We start from the raw sequence: 27,715 nt of genomic DNA on the forward strand, positions 1-27,715 counted from the left end.
AGTAAGCTGGGGTGGGAAGGGACAGTATCAGTAGTTACGGGACAGAAGAGAGACATCAGGTCCTTTGACCCGCGCGTGAAAATTCAGAGGGAGGGATCCGTGGAGTCCACCTGGAGTAGAGGATGGGTGTAGATCGGCGGATCAGGGCCAACTGCGGATAAAGGTGAGCGCCGGTGGGGTTCTAGCTTCAATGATGGGGCAGACTGTGAAATGGATCCCACTGGGGATGTCCGGAGTGGGATCTAGGTGGGAGAGAAAGGGCCAATTTCGAATTCCAGCTACGATGCTGGGCCATTTGGACGCTACTCTCTCAGGGAAGACGTGGATCCACGGGAGAGCCAGGAGAAATATACGGTTTATTCCAAGAGGTTTCTGATGCTAAGGCTGGAGCGCTAGAATGCATTTATCCCGTTTACTCCAGAGTAGCAGGATCTAAACCTGCTGCTCCAGAACACGGTTCCTGAGCGGCTCTGTCTGTTGTCTTGTGCCAGGGAGAGAGAGGCCATCCTGCCACCTTGGGACCGCGATCCCTTGGCGAGCGCGCCTAAGATACCTCCTCTCCCAGCCTGCCAAGGGACGGGAGGATGATCTGAGTCAAGGGTGGGAGGCAGGAGGGACCGAACCTGCATTCCCTGGCGATCCGGGCGGAGCTCGGCTCCCTCCGGGGTTGGAGGTGCCGTCTGTCAGAACGGGGGGGGGGGTATCTCATGAGCCCCCGCCAAGGCTTCGCTCCTCGGTGCCCCAGGGAGGCGTGGGGGAGCGGTGCCACCGGAGCGAGGGCGGGGCGCGCGGGGGGCACTCGGTAACCGGGAGCAACGCGCGGCCCAAGCGAGCCGCGTCCCAGTGAGAAACTTTTTCCCCCCTCTCAGTGCGCATGCCCAGGGGTGGGAAGGGAAGGGGAGGGGAGGGGAGGGGAGGGGAGGGGGACGGGGGGAGGGAGGGAGGCAGGCAGGGGGTTGAAATAAGGAGGCGGCCGAGGGAAGGGATCCGCTCAGTCGGCGCTCGCCTCCTCCAAGGCGCTCTTGCCTTGAGCCGCCCTGCTTGCTCGCCTCGCGCTCCAGCCCCGCGGAAGGAGGGCGCAGAGGGGACGCCCCTCCCGCGCTCCGGCACCTGGCGCGCCTACCCGGCCCAGGATCCGCCTCTGCCCAGCTGGAGAGCCGGCGAGACCAGGGCCCGGCCGGCCGGGGCAGCTCCGCCGCCGCCGCCGCCGCCGCTCTGCCCAACTCGAAGCCGCGCCGGTTTAAGCCCCCGGGAGGATCTCGGACCGTCTGCCAGCGGAGGAGCTGAGATCGGGATTAGGTGAATATATATCGAGAGGAAGAGAGGCCCTCTCCCCCCTCCCCACCCCCCAGCCCCTCTTCTCCGGCTGGGCGTCCCTGGTCTTCCCTCCCTCTCCCGTCGCTTCCAGGGAAAGGGTTTCATGTCCGACTGCAGAGATCGAGGGCTCAGGCGGGCCGGCAGGTCTTCCTCCTCCTTTTTCACCTTCATCACCTTCTTCTTCATCACCTTCTTCTTCTTCTTCCCAGCGCTTCGCTGTCAGGAATCAGGATGCTCCGATCTTGCTGGGAAACGCGGGAGGAGAAGCTGTTAAGCGGCCCAACCAAGAGGTTGGAACTGTAGCCGCAAGTTAGCAGGCGCGGTCCCCCCCCCCCCGCCTCCGGGCACTTCCTACATCCCTTCCCCTCGGCAGAATTGGGCCCCTCTTTCCAGCATCCCCTTCCTCTAATCCCAGGGCCCTGAGGCACACTCAACTGGAAAGTCGAACTCCGATGGGGATTATTTGCCCCTAAGTATAAATGTGCGCAGGGATTTTTCAGTCTAGTCAAGTTGCAGGGGGACCTCAATCGCCCCGGGCTGCTGCGCCGTCCTAGGCATATTTATGTTCCACTGAAAGTGCGTAGAGCAAAGTAACGCGTAGTAGACTAGAGCTGTGAAATCCCACCGGGAGATCCCACATCTTGTAATCATCCTAAGCACTCCACAGTTTATAATTAGGGGTAGGCAACCTGGCGCCCGCCAGATGTTTTGGACTCCAACTCCCATCAGCCCCAGCCAGCATGGCCAGTGGTCTGGAAGGTTGGGAGTTGAAGTCCAAAACATCTGGAGGGCTCCAGGTTGGGGAAGGCTGAATTTCACCCCCTTCCCAGCAGAAAGGGTGCTCAAAGCTTGGCATCCATGTCATGAGGCTGCAGTCCGATGCTCGCTTTCCTGGGAGTACGTTCCATTGAACTCAATGGGGCTTGCTTTTGCATCGACCTGAACAGGATTGCAATAGTTAGACCCCGATCTTTAACCTTCCGGATTTGCTATGGGGTGCAGCCCCAAGACACTTCAGGGACCGGTTTGTCAAGCACTGGCCTTTCCTCTGAGTAGATTCCGGGATGTTTTGCGAGGAAGCCACATTACGCGTCGATCGATCCCCTATTGACGCGATAGCAAAAAATAAAAATAAGCATTCTTCCCTCTTCGTATGAATCAGAATTGGACTTACTATCTGCACTCGGTGGAGGAGGGAATGGTCGGATCCTAAACGCAGCAAATGTTTGGAAGCTCCCCTGAAATAAATGGGAACGGACCTCCGAAAGTAGTTTCGGATTGGTATTTATTTAAAGCCGTGTTTCTAAGCCAGGGGTGGTGATCTAGGGAGGGTTCGGGCATGTTTGTTCGTGCTTGCTTATCAACTAGCTCAAACCGATATAGCTCGGATTTAGCCCCCCCCCCCCCAGCACGCTTGTAGACCGATCCTGCCCGCATTTGCTGGGGAACAATGAGTCGATCCGGACTTTACTCCCAAGGAAGCGAGCGCAGATTGCTGCAGCAGCTTCCCTTGGAAGTTCGCCGCGGTGTTTCTCCATTCGATCGCCTTCAAACGAGTTCCAATTTTAGACTGCGATCCGTCCCAACCTCTGCCCTATCGATTTCACTGGAGTTTATTTTCAAGGCAGTATTTCTAGCAAGGGCGAGGAGGCTGCAGTTTTAAATGCAATAATAAATACTGTTGCAATCGATGGAACAAACATCGGAGTAAATGTGTCAGGTCCGCTGTGGTGAAAAGTAAGGATTTCCGTTCAACTGGGCTGGATTCTAATCCAACCCGGATCGGATCTCTGTGTTGTAGTATTTTACTTTCTGGACCTGAATCTTACGCAGGTGAACGGTTGGCTTGTCTTAAAATTTCATATCCTTTCTGTTTTAAACTCTTTCCGTCATATACCTCTATGGAAGGGGAAGAAAGTCCCATTCATTTTGAATGGAACTCGCGTCCCTTTTTACAGCTCAGTCGTAGACATGTCTGCTCAGAACTGTAGCCCATTGAGTTCAATGGGACTTCCTGTCAGGTAAGTGGCTACAAGTTTGCAGCCTTAACGTGTTTTGATGGCGAATCCTAACGGAGAGAAACTGTGGGGGTTGGTTGCTCTCGCTTTGCTGAAAATAATGGGTTGTATCCCCTCGTTTTATCACTTAAGTCCCATTCATTTCAATGGATCTACTCTAAATGGGACTAACATTAGATACAGCCCCATGTATATGATTACACAAGGGATGGGCGAACACATCCACCTGAAACTACAAGGCCTTCAAGAGTTTTTCTAGCTGGCTGGCTGTTCGGTTTACTTTCGACAAGTAGATTTTTCAATTGAGTCTCACTATTTCGTATTAGCGACAAGCCGGTACATCTGAACAACTCGCCTAATCTCGTGAATCTGAGCTGTTTAAATAAATGGAAGTGCTACGAATGAACCGGTTTATTTTTTAAATCTGTCCCCAGGCATTAGCCATGTTCAAGGCTGTGGTATGATGTCCAAACCGTCTGAATGTTCAAAAGGGTGCAAGTTTGGATGGAAAGCAAAAGGCGGCGGCTTTAGTAGAAATAATTCGTCATTCCCCACCCCCATACTGATGTGTAAATAAACAATAATAAATAACTGGGCACTCGCTCCTAAGGCCATATATATTACTAAAAATCTAAATTCGATCCTGCCATGGGGTTGTATGTATCCCATGTTAGTGCAACTGAAGTCCGATTGATTTCAGTGGCGCTACTGTAAGTAGGACTAACATTGGCTACATCCCACGGTTATTTGGAATGAACGGGAAATGCTTCTCAGCGACACTGCTTTCGATCGAGCGGAGGGGTTTTAGCATCGCAGCCTAAAGCATTATCCAGTAATGGTATCTATTTTGGATCGGAGAGGGCTTTGAAAGGATGTGTGGCTGGCATCCTTTCCCGCAATCTCTTTTTTTTTCCTGGAGCGGTCGGTTCTTACCCCCTTGCCGCTTTTCTAGAAGCAGGAATACGTTGCCCTTTCTGTCGTTAACAACAAAACCTTGTCCACGAAGGGAAGCTTCCCTAACTTCGCCAGCGAAGCTTCGGATTATAGCTCCATTGGACAGCGAGGCTGCAAATCCTGTGCACGCTTACTGGAGAGTAAGCCCCATTGGAACTTGGTGGGACTTCTTTCCGAGTAGGTTGTGTGTGCTTGTGTCAAAAGTGGTGCGCTGCTGAGACAACGGGACAGGTCGCCTCATGCTGTCTATTTTCGACGGCTCCCTCCGCTGTGTTGGTGTGGAGGAGTCCGTTTGCAAAGCAGCGAGACCACGCCGAGGAGCGATGCTACAATTCTGCGTGCGGGGATGTGTATTCGATTCTGCGACGGCCCAGTGGGAGTTCTTTCCAAGTCATGTGGTTTATATGGGGGGGGGGTGTCTGGAGGAGGGGGGAAGGAATTCCCACATCCCAACTATGTTTACTCGGAAGTACCGACTGAACAACAACCTCCAGAGATGTTTAGGATGGCACCTTCTAGCTATTGGTCTCTCTCTCCCCCCCCCCCCCAATTTCCCAATGTTCCTACCGCCAAACCATTGCAAATCCCACGGAGTAAAACTGTTGCTGTTGCTTAAGAATATAGCTCCATCACTTTACAGAGAAACGAGCAAAAGAACGAGAAAGACAAGAAGAACGGCAGCATAAACGGCTCCCTTCCCCCTTTCTGTCCCATATTCACGTTCATATAATCAGGAAAAGAGACCAAAAACGGTTTTAGCGTCACCTGAGAAAACACCCTCCACTTCAAAGGGAGGCCACACAAGATGTGGAAAAGATGGGGTTTGCCCCAATCTTATGCACGTTTTCCTTGCAGTCGGGACTTGCTTCTGAAAAACCTTCGCGGGACAGCGCTGTCGGTCAAGACCGAATTGTAAGCTCCCTAACCCCCACAGGGTGACATTTCCACAAGTGACGTTGGCGCGCGCGCGCAGACACCAGTTCCTAACCAGAACCACGTCTCATAGCTATACATTCACTTTACTTTAAACCTCGGGGCCTCGGGTTGTTCGTCTGATTGAATTTGGAGTTCCAGAATTTCCAGACATCGAATGAAAACCTCCTCCTCTCCTTCCCTGAAAATCTACTCTATTCCCTGTCTTTGCTTCCTCCTCCCTTATCAACACCCACAAAGTAGATCTTTCAATTTTTAGCGTTCCTATATTTTCCGTGTGTGGGTGTGGGGGGTCTGAATCCACTGTGGCAGAACTGTTTTGCAGGTCGTAACTACCGTTGCTGACAGTAGGACCTATTTCAAAAGCTGTTGTGAACGCTTGATCCCGGAGATCTGTAGTATTCGGAGGGAGGGAGAAAAAGGGTTATTTTTCTGCTGTCTGCAAGCAACTGAGGGGGCTTGTCAGCACCGATTGCGTGATACAAGGTGATTTAGCCCCCCCCCCCCATCTCTTAGCGCAGATCTCCGAGGCAAGGCTCACGACTGCTCCCAGACCTCATTAAGGGACGCAATTAACTCGTCCACGCTCAATTAGAGCCGTACGTATCTCCGTTAGAGGAGATCCTCGTTCTGTCCTTTCCAGAAAGCTGAATTTACTCCAAGCCTGGAGCCAACCGAACCGCCCGCCACACCAATCCCCTTTCCTGTTTTGTTTCCTAAACACTGGTAGAGGCCACGCTCGATTTCCTCCTGGGCTGCCCGTGGCAAATGGCAAACCAGAGAAAGAGAGAGAGAGAAAGTCACTCTGGAAAGGCCCCAGTGGGCCAGTTAGCTTTGGGCTCAAGTGGAGCAGAATTAAACGGGCGGGCTAGGTCAGAGATCAGGCTGCGATCCTAAGCGCTTTTACTAGGAAGTAAATTCCTTTTGCATTCCGCCAGATTCCCCTCCACGCATTTGTGTAAAAATCTGTAATTATATATGTATATATGTATATATCTCGCCATTGCTATACACGGAAGCTGTGTTAGTTGGCAAGATGAGCAAAAACATGGATTTTCTGCCCCGAGGAGGTTCCAATCGGAAATAAATTAAAACGGGAGGGTGGGAAGAAAGGAAGACCGCATAAGGAAGAAAGGGTGTTGGTAAGAACGGGCCATTTCCAGTGTGAAAATGTTATAAACAAAACAGCTACAATCCGTTTCTTAAAAAAAAAAAAAATCCATATAACCTGAGACTTAATCGTGCTTAGAGAAGACCCACTGCAATCAGTAGAACGTAGCGAATCATGACTAATTTAAGTCCCATTGATTTCAATGGTTCTGCTCCAAGTCTAAGTCTGGATCAAACATGAATAGTACACGTTTCCAGGTATTCATCAAAAATGCAAGAGTGGTCCTAATAAAGGTATGACTCTAGACACTCTTAACTGGACATTAACTGGACACTCATTAACTGGACATAATCCTGGCCATTCCCCAGAAGTGGAGGCGGATGGAATTTTCACCACCCCGCTTTTTAGGTCAACAACAAGGAAATGTGTCCAGGACAAGGCAAAACAACGAAACAGCAACAAAAACAGCCTATTTAAGCTAATTAACCGCCCTCCCCCAGCATCACGTCAATAATTTAACACACACCCCAACACCGCCAACCTCCAAGCCCATGGTGCTGTGCAACTCATTCGTTCCATTGACAGTTGAGTTGGTTTGCAACTCCTGCGGCATTCCCCCCCTATCTAGAGGTTAGTGTGTGTGGGGGGGTGTTTAATGTAGTCATTTGAAAAGCCAGCAAGCTAATTTACTTCAGCCGTTCCTACATGTGGAACTAATTAGGGAGGGGGGAGCCCTCGTCATTATTTAAGAGTCGAGTATTTCATCTGCAAATCCCCCCTTTAAAAAAAAACACACACACAACCCTAGCAGACTCAATGATAATTTAGACTGAAAAGTCCAAAAACCAAACCACAAGATGACCATAAAATTAAGAGGAATTTCATTGCGGCCCGAACGCAAGAGAAGGGGGGGGGGGGTTGGTTTGGGAGACTCTCTCGCCGCTGCCCCGGTGGTGCTAGTTAGAGGAAGGCGATTACTATTCCTCTGTGAGATCCAGTGGAACCGCAGTGTAAATCGGGCTGAAATCCATTTACAAATCGCCTCTTCTCCGTCCACCGTCTGACGCCTCTGACTGCACTGACCTCTGCGCGTCAGGGCAGTTCGAAAAGACGGAGATGGAAGCGGACCGTCCTATGCGCGCACGCCAGACGCCCCTGGCTTGGAAGTAGGAAGGGCGTTTCGTCGAGGCCCGTGGAAACTACTTTTTTTTTTTCACTCTGCACCCTTGAAACCATCTTCGTAAGACCCTTCTGTCTCCTTCCTCCTTTTGCCCAGCCTGCACGTGTCTTCGCCTTCTCTGGGGCCCAACACAGGCGTTAGCTTACAATTGTGTCTAGCTGCTGTGTCTTTTCCTTCTTCTCATTTTTTCATTTTGCCAGGGCTTCTAATTCAGACTGGGACCCTAGCGTGGCGCGGGTGGGAAGCGCTTCTAAGATCCGGTCAGCCGCCTGCGCCAGAGCAAAACTGGACAGAAGACGTAGCTGCCAGACACAAATGTCATGTCCGTTTCGGGCCTTTTTCCTCCAGTACCAGCTGATGTCCCTAACTCCACAGGCGTCAGGAGAGTGCATCGATACAGGAGGCTCTTGGCACCGTGTGCGCGGGACTAGGCTAGGCTGGGTCTGAATCTGAAACCTTCTTCTGTGAGCATGAGGCTGGCCTCCTAACCTAAAGTCACGAAGTAGGCTGAAAACGCCACTGACTGGGCACAGTAGGACCGGCTTCTCTTGAGTCAACAGGCGAGATGGGATCAGGCCGCGGAAGACTAGCTGCTGGGCCCGAATCGCGGCCTCACTCTAAGCAGAGCTGCTGCTCGCGCGCTCCAGACTGGGTAGAGGTGAAGGCCACGCCCTATTATTTTGCATGTGGGTAGCCGGCAAGGCCAGAAAGAGTTTCCTGGCTTTTGCTAGCCTGCGTCTTTCCTTCCCCGGGGCTCTGCTTGTCTGCCATCCGTTTAATACGACTCTTAATAATTGGATTCTCACGTTTTGCATTCGATTTCCTTCTGAGCTCACTGTTTACAACCCCCCAGCCCCCTCTCTCTGCACGCAACTCTCTCCCAGATACTCCATGCATCTGATGAAGTGGGCTATCGTCCACGAAAAGGTATGCCAGAATAAATTTGTCAGTCTTTAAGGTGCCACAGCTGGCTCTTGGTTATCCCTTCTGCTTATTGCCTTGACATAAAACCACGGAGAGATGTGACATAGGGCAAAATATTTCAGTCAAACAGGTGGAAGATGACAAATTTGATCAGCTGCAGAATGAACTAAAACCCCGGTCATCTCTTAGTCCCCAGGTACGGTGGGGTGGGGTGTTCCCCTTGGGGCAGTCACTGTGGTGATGAGGCCCAGCGATAGGAGGAGGAGGGGAAGTCAGTGCCCCCAACTCCCAATATGTTTATTTATTTATTACTTTCATGCGCTACCTTTTTTCCTCCTCAGGGAACCTGAGGCAGTGTACATAGTTCTCTTTCTCCATTTTATCCTCACAACAACAACCCTGTGAGGTGGGTTGGGCTGAGAGTCCGTGACTGGCCCAAAGTCACCCAGTGAGCTCCCATGGCCGAGTGGGGCCTAGAAGCCCGATCTCCCGACTCCCAGTCCAACCCTCTAGCCACTACGCCCCACTGGCTCTCCCCAATATAGGGAGTCCAACGTTATTTTAGTAAACAAATGGACAACTTAACACAAGGAATTCTTAGTCCCTTTGCATCCATTGCCCAGCCAGCACACTGGAAGGTGGGGAGGGGAGGAGATTTAGGTCTTACAGACCAGTCCTGTGCCTGTCTACTCAGAAGTAAGTCTCATTGCATTCATTGGTGCTTACTACCAAGTAAGTGAGTATAGGACTGCAGCCTTACTGATCAGTTGGGTGGCACTCTACCTGAACATTCCACCCCCTCCCCATCTCTTTGAAAATAAAAGAACTAGACTGGAGGCTTAATTAATTATTACTACTACTGCATTTATATTCCTCCTTTTTATCTCTCTTATTTTATCTCCTTCTTTATCTCTTTTATTTAGCAAGGAATGCAAGGCAGCTTACATGATCCTCCTCCCCTCCATTTTTATCCTCACAATAACCCTGTAAGGCAGGTTAGGCTGAGAGTCAGTGACTGAGCCAAGGTCACCCAGCCAGCCAGCTTCATGGCTGAGTGAGGACTAGAACCCGGACCTCCCAAGTCCCAGTCCAGCACTCTAACGCTACATCACTTTAAAGTGAAAGCTGCAAAATTGGGACAAGGGCCGGTGTGGAATCTCCCTAAAACGGGCCTCCTTTCCCATCATGTTAAATTACACCAAGAACCTTTATCCCCTCCTCAAAGTGGTGGAACTTGACTGGGACAAAAAGCAATAACTGGGGTGGGGGGAGGAAGGGACCCCATTTCCAGATGCTTGCAGCACAGATGTGGTAGAACAGCTGTTGGTTAAATCAGCTTCATCTCTTTGCTGACCCAGGCAGGCAAAACTCCAAATGTAGACAAGACCTTTTTGGGCAGTCAATTCGATTGAAAGCAACAGGATTTGCTTCCAAGTAAGCATGCCTGGGGCTGGATCAACGTGTGGATAGATGACAATCCAATTTTTATATGGCAAGATTTAGACACCACCTTATCTCTATATTACAGGCGGATTCCTTTCCCGCCCTGGTGATCTCTCTCTCTCTCTCTCTCTCTCTCTCACTGTTTGGAAGTAAAATCCGATTGCTATCAAAGGAGATTTATTAGTACTTAATGTGTTTGGGAGCAGGCCTATATGGATTTGAATCCAATTGTTTTGATTTACAACCCGTTCTTCTACTGGGAAGTAAAAATATTCTTTTCAAAGAACCTTGTTTAGGATCTCAGGTGTTAATTGGGTTGTGAGGAGGGGCTTCACGGTTATATCCAATGTTAGTCCTACTTAGAGTAGATCCACTGACATGAATGGGGCTTAAGGTAGACTAACATTGGACACAACCCTAAGGCTGTAGACTTAGAGAAAAATCCTATGCATGCTTACCTGGGAGGCTGGGAGTAAGCCCCACTAATCACTAGGGCTCAAGGTGACCTTCGAGGAGTTTCGAGGAAGTCTCCCATCCAGGCACTGACTCGATTCAAATCTGCTTGGTTTCAGCAAGAAAGACAGAAGTAAATCTGTCGCTTACACTCACACCATGACCTGGAAGGACAGAGGTTCGTGCTGTTAAACACGCGTAGGGTGCAATCCTATCCGTGTTTAGAAAGAAAAAGGTCCTACAATTCCCAGCATGCCCCAGCCAGCATGTCTGGCTGGAAGAATGGTGGGAGTGGTAGGAGTTTTTTCTTGTCTAAACATGCGTAGGATCGCACCCTTACCCGAAAATAAGCAGGACTGGGATCCTAAGCACGCTTTCTTGGCGGATTCACTTACCGGGATTCACGGAGGGGGCTCAATCCTATGCGTAGTTGGTCGTAAGCAATTCCCCCTGAACTTGCTGGGGCTGACTTCTGAGGGCCAAAACAAGCCATCACTTTAAATGTGTGCCTAGCAGGTCTGTAGTCTTTTCATTCTTACTCTGGAGTAGGTGCAGGAGGCCTGATCCTGAGTTTAAAAGCGCCCCTAACCCTCAGCTAGGGTCCCGATGCAGATCACTCTACTCCAGAGTAGAAATGAAACAGAGCGAGCGAGCGAGCGAGAGAGAAGAAATACACATTTAAAATGATGTCTGTTTTGGCCCTGAGAAAGTCGGTGTTGGGATCAAGGTGTCAATAAGTGTGTACAAAGGGGAGCCAAAGGGCCGCCGGTCACGCAGTCGAGGCAAGATTGGTCACGGTCTTCACCGGGATGTGGATTGGGTTTGGGAGGCTCCGCCTTGCCTGGCAGCTCCGTCGAAATCCGCGGGGCTTGTCTGCAGCGACGACGCCCCCTAATAGAAAGCCTGGCCAGGCCCGTGGAGATGCGGGGGGTCTGGTTTCGAGGCGGCGTGCTTTAGGGGCGGCTTTCCAAGCCCAGCGCGGCCAGTTGCTCCCTCGGCAGCAATCGGTTCGTGTGTCTCGGGCCTTCCTCGGGCATGGAGGGCTGCGCGCTCGAGAAGCGAAAAAGCCCAGGCGCTGGAAGCAACGAGCCAGGCCAGATACAACTCCGAGATCCCAAGAGAGCGTAAGTAAAGGCACGCGGCCCAATCCTAGCCATCTTTACTCGACAAGTAAGTCTCACTGCGTGGCCAAGGAAAGAGGTGGGTGGGATTGGGGCCTTTCAGGAATGCGATCCAGCCCAAAGCGAGTCTGATTAACATCAACGGAGTGAGGATACTGAGTCCCCACAAAACTTGGGCAACTCATATTTGTGTAATATCTTTATTAGGTCGACATCAAGTCAGATTTTTTTCCCTCACCTATCCCCTAACCCGCAAAACAGCTCCCCTTGCATTTTGTAACATCTGATGAGGAGATCTGGAACTTCTCACGTTTTTTGTGGCCTTTGAATGTGGGATTTTTTCCCCTCATGGCCCAACACGGCTACCTTTGCTTTTTTTTGCGACTTGCAGTGCCATCCTATACATGTCTGCTCAGAAGTAAATCCCACTGAATTCAATGGGGCTTTCTCCCAGGTAAGTGGATGTAGGATTGCAGCCTTGGAGTTCGAACTTGGGTGGATCGTGCCTTTACAACACCAGCCTTATGCATGTTTACTCGGAAGTAAGTTTCACCCGGTTCAATGGGGCTTACTCCCAATTAAGTGTGCATAGAATCGCAGCCCAACAGCGCAATCTTATGCCCCTATACTCCGAAGTAAGCTTAATTGTGCCCAATGAAGTTTATCCCCAAATAATTGTTTTTAGGACTGCAGCCTCCATCTTTCTTCTTCTCCTTCTCCTGGACCCAAGGAACTGGTTCTTCAGTTCACACAGCAATTTGTGCCCCCCTTCCCATTTTTTAAAAAAACAGGATCCTGGTTTATTGCCATTGAGGGCAGGGGAAAGGTGGGAGCGTGGAGTGGCTGAGAACTCCCAGACTCTTCTCATTAAAAAAAGAGAAAGAAATGCTGATAAAGATCTGTTGACATGAAACAGAATTTAAAGGTGGAGGTGACACTGAAATAAAAGAAACAACCCGTTCTGTGGTGGGGAGGAGAGGAGTACGGCGGCGGGATTGGGGGGCGGTCTGTCACGGCAGACCTCCAGAAAATCCTTGCTTTGATGTCCTAAAAGGGTCCCTGGGACGTTTCTCCTCGTCGCTGTCTCTTTTCTCGGTTGTGTAACAGGAGAAAAGTGTAACTTACAGATCTGGACCCGGGCCAGCAAACTTGTACAAGCCTGAACTGTCTCCCCCCCACCCTCGCCCCACATCTCTCTTTGTTTTAAGCTCAACTGTCTCTAGAGAACAAAATTATTACCACAATGGATGCTATTATGAATAGATTTCCCTTCCTTACAGAGTCGGTTAAAGACCGTATTTTATTCGTTTTGTGTGTCTCAATATTTTTTGTTTTCGTTTTTCTGTAAAGTTCTCTCTTCTCCCTCTACACAACCCATCACCCCCAGCGGGGACAAAATTTATGTCCAAGATCCGGTTAAAACTCAGTCTCTGGATTTAAAACGAAATGTATTCGGTAGTTTTAAACAAAACAAAACGAGGAGGCTACATCCTTAACACGTTGACAGTTGGAAACTGGAATCGGATTAAACTGTAGTGTCAGCTTGAGGCGTGTTTACTTGGAAGGAAGTTCTATTGAGTTCAGACGGGCTTAGTCCTAGGCAACTGCATAGGACTACAGTCTTAATTCCTAGTAAACCGGCCTTAGGGCCTGGATTTATACACGTTTAAATAAAATGAAAGGGCTGTTTACTGGGCAGTGAATCGAATTGTAAATATTTCTGGCATATATGTTTTAGATTTCAGCAAGGTTGAAGTGTACGGGGATATACTACACCACATGCCGCCTTCTTGCTGAGAGTCTCCCCGCCTTTCGAATTATCTCCATTCAGGCTGGAATCCCACATTTACTTACCTGGGAGTAGGCCCACTGCACTCAATGGGACAGTTATTTCCCAGTAGAAGTGAACAGAACTGCAATGTCAGTGTTGTCCGGCATTCAGATCAAAACGGTCTAATACCATTATTCTATGGATATTTAATCAGAAGTAAATTCCACTGTGTTTAATGGGCTTACACCCTTGTAAATGTGTTTGGGAGTGGAGCCTAAAAGGCACAATCATGAACTAGGCTGCAATCCTAAGCACACTTACTAGGAACTAAATCGCATTGAACTCTGTGGTACTTACACGTTTAGTAAAGAAGAAAGAGAAGAGATAACCCGACCAGGTGATCCAATATTTGTGTTTTATGAATAATATACGTTGCATTTCTGATCCTAATAGGAAAGTAAGTTTTATTGCTTTTACTTTCACCTAAACCATCTTTAGGATCACTTACACCAGTTTGCCCTGAAAAGAAACGGGCTCCGTTGAGATCAGGTGACCACTCCGCTTCAAAACTGGTCAGAACGCCCTAAAACAGATGCAATTTCATATTAAAGACACGCTGATAAAAGGGATTGTTCAAGCGAATAAAGAGGGAAGGGAGTGAAAGACCTGCTCTGCCTCAAACAGCTCACTGGCTCTTAAACAGTTAATGGGGGAGGGGGATTTAGAGGAAGGGAGGCTGTAGTGTGTGTGTGTTTTAATCAGCCACTATACCAAATTTATCCAATTAGAAAAGGCAAATCTTGGCGAAATGTCACACTCATTTATTCTGGGTCAATGCGATGGAATTTCTCTAGGCTTCGGGAGCCCCCCCCCCCCCTTTGAGACTGATTTATGTAAAGTGGTGTGAAAGGTGGACTTGGGGCAGCTCTGGAGTGAGAAGATCCGTGAAAACCAGAACCTCCAGACAAACAGTTCGCCGCCTTTTAATCTTTTCCCTTTTCACCGAGGCTGGAGGGCACGTTTCCTTTCCCCTCCCCAGTCCACATGTTCTCTCCCCTCCCCCCACATGCTTATTACAGCTCTCATACGTTGCAAAAATTTCCTTCTCGTTCCTATTTTGCTACTCGTTAGTTTCTTTTTTGCGTGTTGTGGGGTTGTTTTATTCTTTTTTGTAACTTCTCCGTTGGGAAAAGAGGGAAATTAAAAATAAACTTGGCAAAAACAAAACGCACGAAAACAAAAAAAACCCCTGCAACTGGCAATTTTTGATCGAAAGCCAGCGAACTCCCACTCACCCCCGCTGGGTTCAGAAGCACGCAAATCTACGTTCATATTTTGCGAAGTAACGCATTCCAAAGAACCGAAGGCTTGAGAATCGGGTATAGCAGCCTCCCCCGATAACTCCCAGCGACCCCTGCCCACAAGCCAAGGTGGCTTAGGGGGACGCTGGGAGTTACAGTCCAACCTTTCTGGAGGGCGCCAGGTTGGGGAAGGCGCGGGTACGGCATGCCCTCTCGAAGCATGATCACGTGTGGTGACAACATAAGACGCAACCTTTGAAGTTGTCGCGACCGCGAACGCAAAGCTGGAGGCAAACGCCCCCTCCGGCTGCCCCCCTGGCCCGCCGTTGTGCTTCACACCGTGCAATCCCAAGTGTTTCCTCCGGGGGAAATCATAAGATAGCAGCCTTAACCTGCATGGAGTTCAGCGACACTTTCCCCTGTCCAGGGGTGCAGCCCCAACCCAAGGAAGCGAGTAAGGAGCAAGGTCCAAACCAGCCTTCCACAACTGGGCGCCCTCCAGCTGTTTTGGACTTCAGTTCCTATCAGTCCCAGTCAGGCATATCCGATGGTCAGGAATGCTGGGAGCTGTAGTCCAAAACATCTGGAGGGCACTCGGCCGGGGAGTCTGGTCTAAACGAACCCCACCACGTGAACCGCTGTATAGGACATCCCGGGCCATAGGTACACTCAGTTCTATACGCGGGAAATTTCCCCCCTAACCAGAGCAAGTATGGATGCATGCTCCCCACCCTTCAGTCCCGCAATTCTAACTAAAGTGTGCTTTTCTTACGATTGCAGCCTTAACACCTGTTTAAACCCACTCACAGGATTTAACAGTGTCTTACCTTTGGCTGGATCCTGCCCCCAAATCCTTGTGAATGTATACTCCTGCATAACGGGTTAGAACAGCCTTCCCCAACCTGGTGCCCTCCAGATGTTTTGGACTACAACTCCCTTTATTCCTGACCATTGGCTATGCTGGCTGGGGCTGATGGGAGTTGAAGTCCAAAATACCTGGAGGGCACCAGGTTGGGGAAGGCTGGGTGAGAGGAGCTCAGTTCTTCCTGGGCAAAAGCACGGGCAGGCATTGCGAGCCTCACGATGGAGGCGCACAGGGCTCTTCTGATGTGTGTGCGCTTATAAGGAGATCCTACATCATAGCAGTGGAGGCGGGTGGCTCCGATTTCGGTGGGGCTGTGAATCCATTCTGGGTTTCAGTCAAAGCCAGCCAGAACTCCAAAGGAGCTGTCCAAGGTGCTGAACCCCGTCCCCAAAATACGGGCAGTACCTTGGACAGCTCCTTTAGAGTTCTGGCTGGTTCTGAATGAAACCCCGAATGGAATCACAGCCCCGCAGAAAACGGAGCCACCAGCCTCCACTGCATCGGAAACCTCATTGTGACGCGATTGGCAGCGGTGCTCATTGACAGCCCAGAGGCGCCCCCCCCCCGCCAATCTATTGCTATTAAAATCCGGGGTATTTTTATTTTATTTTTGACCACTGACTTCTGCGAGAGCTGGGTTGTAAGGAAGCCGCCTTGTACTGAGTCACACCATGGTCCATTTACCCCAGTATTGTCGACACTGACGGACAGCAGCTTTCCAGGATTTCCAGACGGGGGTCTTTCCTCAGCCCTGGAGAAACCGGGGATTGAACCTGGGACCTTCCTACATGCAAAGCAGGTGGTCTACCGATGAGCTACAGCTCCTCCCCGATGGAGGAAATTTGAGGGACCAGATCTTACGCAGCTGTCCCCTCGCATTTTAGGACCGTGATTTCACCTCCACACAAACCTTCCTACTTTGGCTGGTTGAAACCCTCCGGCTTGGCTTGAACCCCGCTCCCCGAAATCCGTATAAAAAACACGCCGTCGCTTTTAAGGTTGATCCCAAATATAGCGAGGAGATTGGAGTTTTCTCCCCACCGTACACAATGGCACGATAGATGGCAACGGAGAAAAAAAAGACTCCGATGGCTTCTGTTAATTTACGGTTACTATGGATCGAGGCCACAGTCGCAGGTCCACTTACCTGGGAGTAAGTCTGAGCTCAAAGGGACTTCGTTCTGAGCAGATATGCGTATTATGTATTTATTTCTACACCACCCAAAAGCCGAAGCTCTCTGGGCGGTTCACAGAAATTAATGGGTAGGACTGCGCTGCAACGGTAACTATCCCATTAACTACCTACCCGTCTCCTGTTAACTAAGGGCGCAATCCTATGCATGTTTAGACTGAAAAAAGTCCTACAACTCCCAGCATTCCTCAGACATGCTGGCTGGAGGATTCCGGGGAATTGTAGGGCTTTTTTTATATCTAAACATGCATAGGATTGCGCTTTAAGGCAGCCTCCCCCAGCCTGGCAGCCCCCAGATGTTTTGGACTACAATTCCCAGCATTCCTGTCCATTGGCTATGCTGGCTGGGGCTAATGGGAGTTGAAGTCCAAAACATCTGGAGAGGGCACCGGGTGTGTGTGTGTGTGGGGGGGGTGGAGGCTTAAGTTAAAGGATGGTGCGTGGGAAATGGCGAGCAGCCCTCTCCCCCCCCCCTTCTTCCAATAAAGCCTTTCCGACGATGTAGAAAGGGCAGGCCACGCTCCGCTGAAATGGACAAGGCGAAGGCGGGAGGGGGCCCCTGCGCTGAGGCCAAGCTTTGAAGTCAGCTATGTTAAACCCTTGTTCTCTGCTTTCCGAAGCAAATTGGAGGTCAAAGTTGACGCGGCTGGGGCGGGGAGAGAGAAGAGGCAGAGAACTCGCATAGAAGGCAGCAGCTAGGAAAGGCAGCAGCTTCTGGCCGGGGTCAACCCAAACCTGGGCTCTCCTCTGCCCACTGGGGACGGGGACTTGGGCTTGCACCTAAGCTCCGCCCCCAGCGTCCTCGGTGAAGACTTCCGCGTGTGAAGGTCCGCACAGGGCTATGTAATGGGTCTACACGGAAGCCGGGCACGCGGAGAGCCGGCTGACGAGCATCTCCCGCCCCCTGTTTAGCCCTGCACGCAAGCTGCTACATGCCTGCACTGGACTCCCGTGTTCTTGTGGTCAGTGACATGGGTATGGCACCGCCATCGGTCCCCCAATCCATGGCGGAATCCAATCTGTCAGTGACACGGGTATGGCACCGCCATCGGTCCCCCAATCCATGGCGGAATCCGATCTGTCAGTGACACGGGTATGGCACCGCCATCGGTCCCCCAATCCATGGCGGAATCCGATCTGTCAGTGACACGGGTATGGCACCGCCATCGGTCCCCCAATCCATGGCGGAATCCGATCTGTCAGTGACACGGGTATGGCACCGCCATCGGTCCCCCAATCCATGGCGGAATCCGATCTGTCAGTGACACGGGTATGGCACCGCCATCGGTCCCCCAATCCATGGCGGAATCCGATCTGTCAGTGACACGGGTATGGCACCGCCATCGGTCCCCCAATCCATGGCGGAATCCGATCTGTCAGTGACACGGGTATGGCACCGCCATCGGTCCCCCAATCCATGGCGGAATCCAATCTGTGCTGAACGCCACCGAAAGGGGAGGGAACGCGAGGGGTTTGGCGTAGGGATCTGCAGCACTGGATAAATCCCATTGGTTCCCTACAAAGGATGGACAGCCAATGGAAAGAGCCTGGGGGTTGTCACGTAGGTCAGTAAGTGAAAACCCGCTCCTCACACTCCAGCATGACCTACGGGGAAGACTCTGTTTTGTTTCTGCTATGTTAGTGCTGGGGAAGGTGCCCCTCTGGATGTTGGGCTGTTTCTCCCATCGGCCCTAGACAGCATAGCCAATGGCGAGGGACTATGGGAGTCGCAGTCCAACACCATCTGGAAGGTGACCTCTTCCCCATCCCTGCCCTGTATACATGGGCGCCTTTAAGAACTGAGTCAGAATTAAGAATTACACGGGAGAACGTAAACCTGCCTGGGGTGGTGGTGGGTGGACAGCAAAACCTCTTCCTTGAAGAAATAAGGGACAACCTTCGCTTCACCCCAAAGGTATCCCCAGGCCTTGTGCTTTCTCCCACCGAAGTGAATGGCTTGCCATTGTACTTGTGGTGAAAAAGTAAAGCACCTCACTTTGGGATCGCATTAAAGTGCAGCCAAAATCTCTACTTCCCAGGGCTGGCCCAAGACATTTTGCTGCCTGAGGTGAAAGACAAAATGGCGCCTCTCCCTGTTACATGTACAGAAGCTTACCAGATTGGCAGCTGAATCTTACTTCAACACTGGCAAAGGGACAGTGGCTTCCCTCACAAGCAGGCTAGCCTAAGGAGCACAGAGCAGTCCACATAGCACACACAGCAATGTCCTCTTACCCCTTGCCCCTGGTCCCCTCAGCATCTGCCACCTGAGGTAGCTGCCTCGCTCTGCCTAATGGTAGGGCCGGCCCTGCTCTTTCCCACTGGGTAGCACAAGCCTTTTAGAGAGTGACCTTATACCCATCAACAGATTCAGTAGGAGCTTGTTCTTTATTTAAAGCAGTTTTATTCCACTCTTTAGCCAAAAAGGCTCCAGAGCAGCTTAGGAGGATCAGTGGTATGTCAGTCTCTGCCCCCAGGCTTACAATCTAACTTGCAAAATCCACCATTGTTTGTGAGGCAGGGCCTCAGCCAATAGTTCACACCCCTGGCTGATCATTGCCAGTTGTAGACTTCCCCTTCCTTTTATCTTTTAGTTTCTCCTCCAGAGTCCTTGCTCAGTATTCCCCAACATAGTGCCCTCCAGATGTTTTGGACTACATCGCACATCAGCCCCACCCAGCATAGCCAATGGTCAGGAATGCTGGAGTTGTAGTCCAGAACATCTGGAGGGCACCAGGGTGGGGAAGCCTGCCTTACAGTGTACATGAGACACAGACAACATCTGTCCCTTGTTTTGTACAGCACCTCACGGACTACTTGAGATTCCCTTGAATCAATGGTTTTAGTTGTTATACTGACAGTACGAATAAGGCTTAGTATTTGTATAGTGCTTCCAATTGTTCAAAGTGCTTCACATGCATTTTCTAGTTGTAGTCATTAAAACAACTCCTGTCAGGTAAGTCAGTGCTATTGCCTCACCCCCTACTGCAGATGGGGAAGGGGATGAGGCTGAGAGTGAATGGCTTCCCTAAGGCCACTTTCAGGGCAAAGGCAACATTTGTACCTGATATGCAGGTCAGTCTCTTACATTACAGCCCTCTATGTGACTACTCAGAAGTAAGTTCCATTTCGTTCAGTAATGCATACTCCCAGGTAGTCTGTGTAGGATTACACCCTTAGCCATACACCCCATGAACCACTATGGTACACCCTCTCTCTTCACTCCATCCAGTGTGGTTGTAGCGGTTAAAGTATTGGCCTAGGACTGGGGAGACCTGGGTTCAAATCCCCACTCAGCCATGAAGCTCTGTGGGTAGCCTTGGACCAGTCACTCTCTCTCAGCCTAACCTCCCTCACAGGGTTGTTGTGAAGAAAAAAGGGGGGAGTATCATATGTGCTGCCTTGAGGTCCTTGGAAAAAGGCAGGATATCGCTGTAATAATACAATAAATAAAATGTAAGTGTGTTCATGTAAACTAAATGCAAAAGCTCTGCAGTTCATTTACTCAGCCCAGTAATAATGAGACCCTTTTGTGTGTGTGTTTCCTCCCCTTTCTTGCAGGCACTTGCCTTCTCTCCCAGTCTTCTCTGCCATCATGGGTAGCAAGACTTTGCCTGCCCCGGTGCCCATCCACCCTTCCCTGCAGCTCACCAACTATTCCTTCCTGCAAGCCTTCAATGGCCTACCTGCAGTGCCTTCAGACCACCTGCCCAACCTCTATGGCTTCAGCGCCCTCCACGCCGTTCACCTCCACCAGTGGACCTTGGGCTACCCAGCCATGCATTTGCCCCGTTCCTCTTTCTCCAAAGCGCCAGGTGTGGCCAGCCTGGTGGATGCCCGGTTTCAGCTGCCGGCCTTCCCTCTGTTCCCACATGTCATCCACCCCAAGCACGAAGCGGCGAACATGCCACTCAAAGCCAAGCCCAGGTTTGATTTTGCCAACCTGGCCGTGGCAGCCACCCAAGAGGACCATTCGAAACTGGGACAGATGGAGAGCCAAGGTTCCCCTCCAGGCCTGGGCTCCTTGCTCGAGGTCACCAAACTTTCGCCTGAGAAGAAACCCACCCGGGGGCGCTTGCCATCCAAAACCAAGAAGGAGTTTGTGTGCAAGTTCTGCGGCAGACACTTCACCAAGTCGTACAACCTTTTGATTCATGAAAGAACCCACACGGACGAAAGGCCGTACACCTGTGACATTTGCCACAAGGCCTTCAGGAGGCAAGACCACTTGAGGGATCACAGGTAGGCCCGTGTGTTTGATGGTTTATATGAGGATGAGTATAAACACAGCCATTAAAAGATTTGAGGCCCAGTCTTTCCATTGGCATCAATGGATGTTTCCCCCACCCCGTAAACTTAATTGTCATGTTGTGGAGGGATTGGGGGGGGGCAGAGTGCACAGGGAAGGGATGGTTAACCCTTCCCTCCCCAACTGTGATTCCCCTGGGCACCCCCCACCCCCCTGGTCATGGTAGATAAGCTTAGGAAAAAACTTATGCTGGCACCAGTGTGAAGATTTCTTCTAAGCTTAATTGCCTTGCAAGGGGGAGGGTTGGGGAAGGCATTGCAGCAACCCAGGGAGGTGGCTTAACCCTTCTCTCCCCACCTGCAATCAAATTGCCCCCTGCATGGCAATTAAGCTGAGGAAAACAACTTTCCATTGGCACCAGTGGACACTTAGGGCTCTGGGGAATGGGGCTGAGACCCATAGGCCATTGGCTGGCTATGCCCCTGATTACAAATAATTCTAGAGTGCATCATTTAATAGATTATTTACCATAATATGGCTTGGATAAGTGTTGTCAGCTGGGCCACTTTTGGCTCTCTAGGTGTTTTGGCCTATAACTCCCATCAGCCCTAGCCAGCATAGCCAATGGTGAGGGATGATGGGAGTTGTAGTATAAAACATTGGGAGGGCCACAAGTTGCCCACTCATAAACAAACGCTATGGTGGTACTGTATCAGAGTTAAAGATGCCCTGCATGTGTGGGTAAATTGTGGATATGTTTGGTGGGTCGTTCTTGTTGTCGGTTTAGAGCTAGAAAATCCAAAAATATGAGAAAACAAAGGCAAGATCTGTAACATGTGGTGGTTCAATTAGATCAGCCATTCCCAACCAAGTGTCCTCCAGACGTTTTGGACTACCATACCCAGCATTCTTGTCCATTAGCTATTCTGGCTGGGGCTGATGGAAGCTGATGTCCAAAACATCTGGAGGGCACCAGGCTGGGGAAGGCTTGAGTTACATATTTTTAAAATCTGGATGTAATGGTCTTATGGCTTGTTAGATGCTGATGTGCATTATGTCACTTACTTCAAAATGTGGGAAGCCAGCCCTGCTGCACTTGGTGATCTTCCTGCTCATTCTGCTGTGTGGGGTCATGGACATCTGCCCAAAGGTCCTTCCCCGATGGCATCACTGGTAACATGATGTATAACAGTTTCTACTATTTTCTACTGTTATGCACAAGCCAGTAAAGATCTTTGTGAAAGGTCACTTCCATCAGTGGTGTACAACCCAAATGAGCTAGAAGGTCAGCTTCTCCACTGAGCAGATGCCCAGCATCCACATGTTCCCACAATAAATATCAATTCTGCCTCATTGTAGAGAGCACATTCCATTCCCCAAACTCCTCTTTCTGATTCTCCATCCCCCACCCCCTCACAAGTGTATATATTTGCCAGGGCAGGGGAAAAAGAAGGCATCTAAAAAGGATCCATTGCAAAAATCATACCCAACAAATGCCTCACCTCTCTAGTGTGAGCTACACTAAGGAAAGCTGCAATCCTACCCAGTAGGAAGCCTGCTTTGAATTTCATGGGACTTCCTTCTGAATAGACATGCATAGGATTCCAGTGTTCAAGAGGAAACTAGGGCTGAGACACTGGATCTGCTTGTTAAGAAGCTAGCCAGACTGCCATTTGTCACTCTTTGGCCCTGAAAATGATTGAATAGTGTAGAACAGTGTTCATCGACGTGGAGCCCTCCAGATGCTTTGGACGACGACAACCAGCATTCCTGACTACTGGCCATTCTGGCTGGAGCTGAAGGGAGTTGAAGTCCAAACCAACTGGAGGGCACCAGGTTGGGCAAGACTGGGTAGAATGTCAGGAACCTAAAATCCTGAAAATAATTCACCAAAGCAGCTTGCAGGTGGGAGGAGGGATGAGACTCCATAGAATGGCCCAGGGTGTCTCCGGACGGTGAGGTCCTCCTAGCACTAGCAATCAAAAAGGCATGGAGCACCTATTCCACCTTTATGGATTTTTCACAGTAAGTAGAAACATGCAAGAAGCAGTGGGAAAACACAGGAGAACTATGAGCAGAAGACAATGTCAGGCCCTCCAAAAAATTCCATGAATAAGGCAGGACAATGGCACAAGAAAAGCCTCCTCTGGAAGCACCCTTAGTCTTGTCTTGAGTCTTCGCCAGCCACTTGAAGACATAGGGAGATTTTTCAAACAAAACTATTTCTATGAGGGCTGGGCAACTCCCAGAGAGGGAAATTCACACTGACCTCTGGGTGATTCCTGCAGGTTCCTGCAGGTTCCATAAGGCTGAGTCATACTGATAGAGGGAGTCATCCTGGGATGCAAATTTTGCTGCCTGGTCAGGTAGGGGGGTATTCTTTTTGCAGAGACGTTTCTAGGAGGCCCAGTTTGTCACAGGGTACCACGCAGATGACAAAGGGCCTGATAGGACCCAGGGCCTTACGTTCGTTACCCTTGTTTAATATACAGGCATATTGACAGCTGCTTATAGCAGGCAAATGGAAAATGTGGCAAGCAGTGGCAAAGCTACTTATGAACATAGGAAGCTGAGCCATACTGAGTCGGACCATTCGTCAATATATCCCAGTATTGCCTCCTCTGGCTTGGAGTGATTCTCCAAGGCCTCAGGCAGAGGTCTCTCCCAACGCTACTATCTAAAAGCCTTTCCCCCAGAGGTGTTGGGGATTAAGTTTCTGTATGCAAAGAGTGTGCTCTCCAAGTGAACTATGCCACCTCCCCCCCGCCCCCGCCAAATATACTGAGTTATACACTTATACTAGACAAAATGAGCTTGCATTGACACAAACTCATTTGGATGCCAAGATAGCCCTATCCACAATCCAGGTAAAACTAGGTATTTTAGCTGAAGCCCCTTTCAGCCAAGTCCTGCTCAACACTTTTCTTGAAAGTTCATTCCACTGAGGGAAAGTTCGTCCCACTGAGTGGAACTCAGTGGATTACAGTTAGGGATGTAAGAACTCACCCTAATTCGATTCTCCGTGCACTCGCCAAAGCAGCATCCCTGCTCGCTTCCCCCCCAAACTTGTGCTCGAGCCACCCACGAGTTTGGTGAATTCCCCAGCACTCACCCTGAACCTGTTTGGGGAGTGCCGCCATTTTCGCGCCTTTGCTTTCTAGGAAAAACGGGAAGTTAAAAAAAATGCGCATATTCAAATATGCGCAGTTTGGAGCTGGGAAAGCTAAATAAGCACAATATTAGAGGGATTATACCTCTACTATTGCGCTTCTTTAGCTTTCCCAATGGTGGCACTCACCGAACGGGTTTGCGGTGAGTACTTTGGAGCGCGAGCGGGAATGAGCGGGGGATGAACAAGGACAGCATCTCAGCGGGTGCAGTTCGGTGGTCACGGGCAGGGGTTGCTCAGCAAATTCCCGAACCCCCAACTGCGCTCGTGACATCCCTAATTACAGCCTTGGTCTGATTCAGTTGCGTGGGACTTTTAAAAAAGCAGCAGCAACTTAAATACAGATCTACTGGTATAGCTACAGTGTGGGGCAGGGCTTTTATTTGCGTCACTTTTAAACTCTTTGTTTTGTATCGCACATTAGGACCTATCCTAAATGACATTTCCCAACAGTGAATACTTCTGTTGAAATGAAACTCACCAAAAGCAATGAGAATTTGTATAGATTAACCGTGGTGTAGCAGAGCCAGGACTTGCAGGGTTGAAGCACCAGGACCTTTTGATTAGCAGGGATGATGACATCATCTGCCATGCCCCACCCTAGACCTGTGCTCTCTGAGCTTTGCTCTAATCCTCCAAGAAACTGGGGGGAAATGGATTTTTCCAGCAACATATATACACGCGCACGCACGCACGAGCGCACACACACACACACACACACACACAGATGGATCGACACAACCGCCTGTATTTTTGGACTACCCTTAGGGACTGTTATGATGAATGCCCCCAGTTAAAAATTTACCACTACACCACGCCTAGTTCCCAAGCTAGATTGTCTGTACCTTTTGGTGTGGTCTTCCCCAGAGTCAAGACAAGTGGTGACATCTGCATAAAGGAAAATAAGTAAAATCTCACTCACCATAATACCTTTCTCCACCTGATACTGATCCCCACATTTCCAGTTGTAGAGTAAAAGCATATCTGCACCACAAATTTAAACCATTTCCAGTTGTAGAGTAAAAGCATATCTGCACCACAAATTTAAACCAGTTTCAAACTGTAGTGGCTGCCAAGCAAAGAACTGTGGAAACAACTGTACAGACACCTAACAAGGAACTCATGGCACCCTAACAAAATTATCACCCCCACAGTTCTCTTGAAGAAGCCATGGCAGTTAAACTGGTTTCAGACCACTTTCAATTTGCAGTGTAAACGTGTCCCAAGTCCATTATTGTGGGAAGCTCCTGTGTGGACAAGGCCTCTGTCACCTACAAAGGATGTCAGTCCTGCTAGTTTCAATGTTTCAGACATTTCCCATCAATTCGTTCCCCCTCTGTTTTATTGCTGACAATTATTTTGAGCTGGAAAACATGAGTGAACTTCTAAGAACTTTTGTTTAAAACAACAACAACAACCCAGTAATGGGTCCCATAGGACCTAAGCTTTAGTTATTTAATTTATAGACTGCCCTAGTACAGAAGCTCAGTAACAATGCTGAACCATAACTTTATAATGATTCCCATCTTAAAGATGGGAAGTGAGACGTGCCTGTTTGTACTCTGCTACGAGGCTTTGGGAGGGAGCAATTTTAAATTAGGGAAAGGGATAAAACTGGGGGAAGGGATAAAATTGGGAGGGCTGTTTTTAGGTAAAAATTAAAACGTCGGGAGATCTGATCACAGACTTCCTGTGGTTCATCTGTTTTGGCCTTTCCAGAGGCTACCTAGAGAGTCCATATATAAACTGGAGATTTAAACTCAAGTGCCATAAACCAACATACAGTTATGTGTATTTCCCTGAGAGTAAGCAGCCCCGCTGAAAACAATAGGAATTACCCCAGTAAACGGGTATATTGAAGCCAAGCATTTAAATCCAGTGACCTCCTGTGGGGCATGGGAGCACAGATACAGGGATATATGAGAATTTCATTTCAGTTTGTTAAACATCAGAACTGGCCCCATTCGCACCCCTGAACATGAATGCAAACGCAAGCTCATTTTTCAGCCAAAGCTTGCATATTTCCAAGCTTGAGATTGCATTTGTAAAATGTGTTCATCAGAAAAATGCACTCTTTAAAAATGTGCAAGGGGGGGGGGGAATATCACATGTTTTCACACTTTAGTCAATGGGAGAAAGGTGCACACTTTAAAAAATGTGCACCTAAATGCACACTTTCCCTGTTCGAACAACTACAAAAGCTTGCATTCGGGAACAAAATAGACTGAGCTTCAAGGTGGAACTTCAAGCCTCTCTGATTCTCCAATCCCTACTCTGATACTGCACATTCCCATTCAGTTTAATGGAGGAGACGACTCCAAGTGTACCTTCCTTTGTGCGGAGTGTAACTTTATATTGACATGAATGGAGCAATTTACATGCACTGGAGCTCTGTGTGTGCATAGTGTGTTAATGTAGGATTTCTAGATCCAAATCCATAGCCATTACATTTTTCTTCAGTATATATCAGTGCTCCCTGTTGAACAATTTTCACCAAAACTTTGGGTTCCAGCAAGCTGAGATCAAAGTGTGTTTTGATGAAGAGGTCAAATGTACACTTTTTAAAAATACCTCTCTCTCATTTTCTCTCCCCAGATATATCCACTCTAAAGAAAAGCCCTTTAAGTGCCAAGAATGTGGAAAAGGATTTTGCCAGTCCAGGACTCTAGCGGTTCACAAGACACTGCACACACAAGTAAAGGAACTTAAACCTTCCAAAATGAAATGCTAGAGCTTCTAGCCCCTATTAACTTCATCCCCGCCCCATTCTAAACTTTAGACCAATTCTTGTCAGAGACAATGGGGAGAACTGAATATGATTAATTTAATTTTGTTTTTAAAAAATAAAGAAAAGAAAAAAATACAAACCTCCTCTGCACACAAATCCAGACAGCCTTTCCAAACCCTGGGTGCTTCTGAGTGTAAATCTTGCATGTCTTCACTAAACTTTACGTCAAAAGGTGGTGCTCAAGTATTGGAGAGGAATCTTCATTGTTAAGACACAACACCAAAAGTAGCTTCCTGAAGTTTTTGCTCTTTTTTAAACTTTATCCTTTTGTTTGTGCTTGTGTGTGACTGTTTAAAGGCTTATGATTCATACACTTCAGAAGAGAAAGTCTAGAAGATCATTCAAGTAACTAGCTTCACGTTTTAGGCACCGCTGAGATGGGAAGGAAGACCACCGATAAACTCTGTGTTTGAAAAGAGGCAATATTCTGAATGACCCTCATGTCACATAATGGCTCCTGCTGTCCTCTACAGATTTTAACACCTTCCATCACTGGGTTTCCTTCCTGCACACTCTGGAGAGCATCCTGGGCTTTCTGTTTGTTTGTGGTCTAGTGCCTTGGGAGGTGGTTTGTAATTTGTGGATTTAGTTTAAAAACACACACCACCCAAGATAGGAATGGGGAAGGTTGACAACAATAAGTCAATGACTGCCATGCAGAGTGTGTTTTTAGTGGTACTTTCAAGTTGTGTCCACAATGGGGACTGAATGGATTTGGGGGGTTTGACAAATCTCAACCTGATAGTTTTATTCAAAATTGTCTTTTTTTCATAAACAGTGTAAAAAAAAAAAATGAGACATTCCAATATGTTTTTGGTTAAAGTTATTGCTATTTGGCACTTTATGCTGATTCTTGATAATGAACATTTATCACTGGATTTATTTGGGTTTTTTTAAGTATTAAAATAAATTGGTATTTTACAGGC

At 49.1% G+C, this 27,715-nt stretch overlaps 1 protein-coding gene across 3 annotated transcripts; it reads left to right on the forward strand.

The window, feature by feature from the left end:
- On the forward strand, positions 1-27,715 carry OSR1 (odd-skipped related transcription factor 1). 3 transcript variants are annotated; one of them, XM_084830685.1, is made up of 3 exons: positions 1-163; positions 20,145-20,825; positions 26,597-27,715. In XM_084830685.1, exons 2-3 carry the CDS (start codon positions 20,179-20,181, stop codon positions 26,730-26,732), a joined length of 783 nt encoding a protein of 260 aa, XP_084686811.1. In that variant the 5' UTR covers positions 1-163; positions 20,145-20,178; the 3' UTR covers positions 26,733-27,715. The 3 variants fall into 3 exon arrangements, with proteins under 3 accessions (XP_084686811.1, XP_084686802.1, XP_084686792.1); XM_084830676.1 differs by lacking the exon at positions 1-163 and adding an exon at positions 978-1,299; XM_084830666.1 differs by lacking the exon at positions 1-163 and adding an exon at positions 11,186-11,457.

Source organism: Heloderma suspectum, chromosome 1, assembly GCF_057233095.1.
Source record: "Heloderma suspectum isolate Gila_16-S chromosome 1, 16-S_ref, whole genome shotgun sequence".
Classification (NCBI taxonomy): Eukaryota; Metazoa; Chordata; class Lepidosauria; order Squamata; family Helodermatidae; genus Heloderma; species Heloderma suspectum.

Bases quoted from the DNA above. Each gene is read 5' to 3' on its own strand.
- OSR1 (XM_084830666.1), top strand. From the start codon at position 11,369: ATGGAGGGCTGCGCGCTCGAGAAGCGAAAAAGCCCAGGCGCTGGAAGC. The intron at 11,458-20,144 runs GTAAGTAAAGGC...CCTTTCTTGCAG, and splicing joins CTCCGAGATCCCAAGAGAGC to GCACTTGCCTTCTCTCCCAG. The intron at 20,826-26,596 runs GTAGGCCCGTGT...TTCTCTCCCCAG, and splicing joins GACCACTTGAGGGATCACAG to ATATATCCACTCTAAAGAAA.